The 4,057-nt window shown below is 44.2% G+C and overlaps 1 protein-coding gene across 2 annotated transcripts in view; it reads right to left on the bottom strand.

The window, feature by feature from the left end:
- Positions 1-4,057, bottom strand: part of myo1eb (myosin IEb) — a gene marked incomplete in the record, with an annotated part of 29,767 nt that overhangs the window by 11,423 nt on the left and 14,287 nt on the right. For both annotated transcript variants that reach the window (XM_014028541.1, XM_014028542.1), the window contains 2 exon segments: positions 3,112-3,197; positions 3,770-3,937. In XM_014028541.1, the coding sequence (XP_013883995.1) occupies positions 3,112-3,197; positions 3,770-3,937 (254 nt within the window).

The raw sequence follows: 4,057 nt of genomic DNA, 5'->3' as shown, positions 1-4,057 counted from the left end.
ATTACATGTCACTGATTACATCTTACTGATTACATGTCACTGATTACATGTCACTGATTACATGTCACTGATTACATGTCACTGATTACATCTTACTAATAACATGTCACTGATTACATGTCACTGATTACATTTTACTAATAACATGTCACTGATTACATGACACTAATTACATGACACTGATTACATGTCACTGATTACGTCTTACTGATTACATGTCACTGATTACATCTTACTAATAACATGTCACTGATTACATGACACTAATTAAATGACACTGATTACATGTCACTGATTACATCTTACTGATTACATGTCACTGATTACATCTTACTAATAACATGTCACTGATTACATGTCACTGATTACATCTTACTGATTACATGTCACTGATTACGTCACTGATTACATGTCACTGATTACATGTCACTGATTACATCTTACTGATTACATGTCACTGATTACATTTTACTAATAACATGTCACTGATTACATGTCACTGATTACATCTTACTAATAACATGTCACTGATTACATCTTACTGATTACATCTTACTAATAACATGTCACTGACTTCATGTCACTGATTACATGTCACTGATTACATCTCAATGATTACATCTTACTAATAACATGTCACTGACTTCATGTCACTGATTACATGTCACTGATTACATCTCAATGATTATATCTTACTAATAACACGTCACTGATTACATGTCACTGATTACATGTCACTGATTATATGTCACTGATTACATATTACATGTCACTAATTACATGCTATTACATGTCACTGATTATATGTCACTGATTACATGTCACTGATTACATGTTACTATTTACGTCACTAATTAAACGTCACTGATTACATGTCACTGATTACATATTACATGTCACTAATTACATGCTATTACACGTCACTGATTACATGTCACTGATTACATGTTACTATTTACGTCACTAATAACACGTCACTGATTACATGTCACTGATTACATGTCACTGATTACATGTCACTAATTACATGCTATTACATGTCACTGATTACATGTCACTGATTACATGTTACTATTTACGTCACTAATTACATCACTAATTACATGTCACTGATTACATATTATTATTACATGTCACTAATTACATGCTATTACATGTTACTAATTACATGTTACTGATTATGTTGCTCCTCCGTTGAATCATCATCTTATCATGGTGCAGGAGTTTGTGTGCCTGAAAGATCCTAGGAGCTATGTTGTTAGGGGCCATTTTGATTGTCCCCTGGAAGGGTCTCCCATAGCAGATTTGTCCCAGGTGACAGGCCAGACAAAGAATGATTAAACAGAACCTTATGGACAACCAAAAACAAGGAACTCAGTGTCACTTGCCCGGACATGAATTACCGGGGCCCCATCTTGGAGCCAGGCCTGGGTAGGGGCTTGTCGGTGAGCTCCTGGTGGCTGGGTCTCTAAATGGTAAATGGTAAATGGACTGTACTTATATAGCGCCTTTCTRTCCATCCAGGACACTCAAAGCTCTTTACACTAACAGACATTCACCCATGCACACACACATTCACACACTGATGATGGCAAACTACAATTGTAGCCACAGCTGCCCTGGGGCTCACTGACAGAGGTGAGGCTGCCATACACAGGCGCCACCGGACCCTCTGACCACCATCAGTAGGCAAGGTGGGTAAGGTGTCTTGCCCAAGGACACAACGACTGAGTCGACTGGACGGGAATCAAACCGGCAACCTTCCGGTTCCAGGTCGACTCCCTAACCACTCTACCACAGCCACCACAGCCTCTACCCATGGGACCTAGTTGGGCTCAACTCAACGTACAGCATGGGCTCCAGAACCAATCTCTTCAAGATGGGCGGGACTTTATTCTACTCTGGAGTTGTCCATGGGGAGAGTCACTGAGCTGGTGTGGGTCTGCTTTTGGCCCCACCCCAGTAGATAAGAGGGTAGCTTCCCTGCACTTTTGGGTGGGGGGACAAGCTCTGACGGTGATTTGTGTGTGGACTTACACTGTGTGGACTGATTAGCTTTTGTTTTAATCTGTCTTCGACAGGCATCAGCTAAGCAGTCCACACAGCTGTGTCTGAATGGTTTTGTATGGCTCACTCCAACATTCACGTCATTATTAACTGGTCTAAGATCTTAACAGGTAACGAACATTGCTTATATTTTAACACTCATGAAACAAATGATTGTTTCCCAGCCTTTTTGGAGTCCTTAGCGGTGGTGCTGGAAGGTGCTCCAGCTGGGGATTCCTTTATTATGCTGGGGGTCTTAAGTGCCCATGTGGGTAACAACAGTGTGACCAAGAGGGGTATGACTGGGAGGAACGGCCTCTCTGACCTGAATCCAAGCAGTGTTCTGTTGTTGGACTTCTGTGCTAGTCACAGATTGTCCATCATAAACACCATGTTGTATCATAAGAGTGTTTGCTGGAAACGCCTGGCAAAGGAACCTGTCAGAAAGATCTTCAACTCACACCTCTGAGAACTTCAACCCCATCCCAGCTGAGGTGGGGGACATTGAGTACCAGTGGATAATGCTCAATGCCTCAACTGTTGAAGTGGCTGCCTTGAGCTGTGGCTGCAAGGTTGTCAGTGAGAGGAGCCAGCTGAGGTGGTTCATCTGGTAAGGATGCCTCCCTACGGAGGTGCTACGGAGGTCCAACTGGGAGGAGACCCAGAGGAAGACACAGGACATGCTGGAGAGACCATGTATCTCGGCTGGCCAGGGAACACCTTGGTGTCCTCCAGAAGGTCTGGAAGGGGTGGCTGAAGAAAGAGGTCTGGGCTTCCCTGCTCAAGGTGCTGCCCCCGAGACTCGACTTCAGATAAAGTGGAAGATGATGGATGGATGGTTGGAGTCTGTACCTGGTCCCATCAGATCATTTCAATGCATGAGATGTAAATCACAGGAAACTTTTGTGAGGGTTTTATGGATTTTAGTTGGAATTTCTTGTCACATGTTGTACTTCAAAAAATTTAATTTAATTAATTGAAACCAGCAAAGGTGAACCTGGTTTTAAGGTTTTACTTGGTTTTAGGTTTAAACTGGTTTTAATGTTTTGGGATCTTGGTACTCACAACTCGCTGCTCTGCATCAGCTCAATGATGTCATTAAACAACACGTCTCTGTTCCGCTCACAGAACCCGCCCACATCATACGACACCTGGGCACACAGACAGGTGAGCTCAAGTTACGGACAAGTGACAGGTAAACAGGTGTAGAGGGGGACAGGTAAACAGGTGGACAGGTGTACAGGTGTACAGGTGTACAGGTACAGGTAAATATGTGTAGAAGTGGACCGGTAAGCAGGTGTATAGGTGGACAGGTAAACAGGTGTAGAGGTGGACAGGTAAACAGGTGGAAAGGTGTCTAGGTGGACAGGTGTAGAGGTGTACAGGTACAGGTAAACGTGTAGAGGTGGACCAGTAACCAGGTGTATAGGTGGACAGGTGTATAGCTGGACAGGTAAACAGGTGTAGAGGTGGAAAGGTGTCTAGGTGGACAGGTGTAGAGGTGTACAGGTGTAGAGGTGTACAGGTGTAGAGGTGTACAGGTGTAGAGGTGTACAGGTACAGGTAAACATGTGTAGAGGTGGACCGGTAAGCAGGTGGTAGACAGGTGTATAGATGGACAGGTAAACAGGTGTATAGATGGACAGGTAAACAGGTGTATAGGTGGACAGGTAAACAGGTGTATAGGTGGACAGGTGTACAATTGAACAGGTGTAGTAAGCACCTTGCCAGCGTAGTGGTGGACAATGAAGCCTCTGTTCCAGCTGCTGAAGTGCTCGTGGGTTCCGATCTGTCCCTGCAGTTTCTGCAGCAGGGTCTGGTCCGCCCCCTCACCTTTGGCGTGCATGGTAGCGCACACGTCATCCAGGATGCTCATGATCCCAGGAGGACTCTGGGAAACAGACAGGTAGATGGACGTCTCCTCACTCCTGAGAGTCTTGAGGGAGCTCTTTACTTTTACCCATCATCAGATGGTTCTTGTGTGATACCTGGCCATCATTTGGGACTGAAC

Source organism: Austrofundulus limnaeus, unplaced genomic scaffold (assembly GCF_001266775.1).
Source record: "Austrofundulus limnaeus strain Quisiro unplaced genomic scaffold, Austrofundulus_limnaeus-1.0 Scaffold778, whole genome shotgun sequence".
Lineage (NCBI taxonomy): Eukaryota > Metazoa > Chordata > Actinopteri > Cyprinodontiformes > Rivulidae > Austrofundulus > Austrofundulus limnaeus.
The sequence above is the reverse complement of the archived record's forward strand: the minus strand, read 5'-3'. Positions and strand labels throughout refer to the sequence as shown.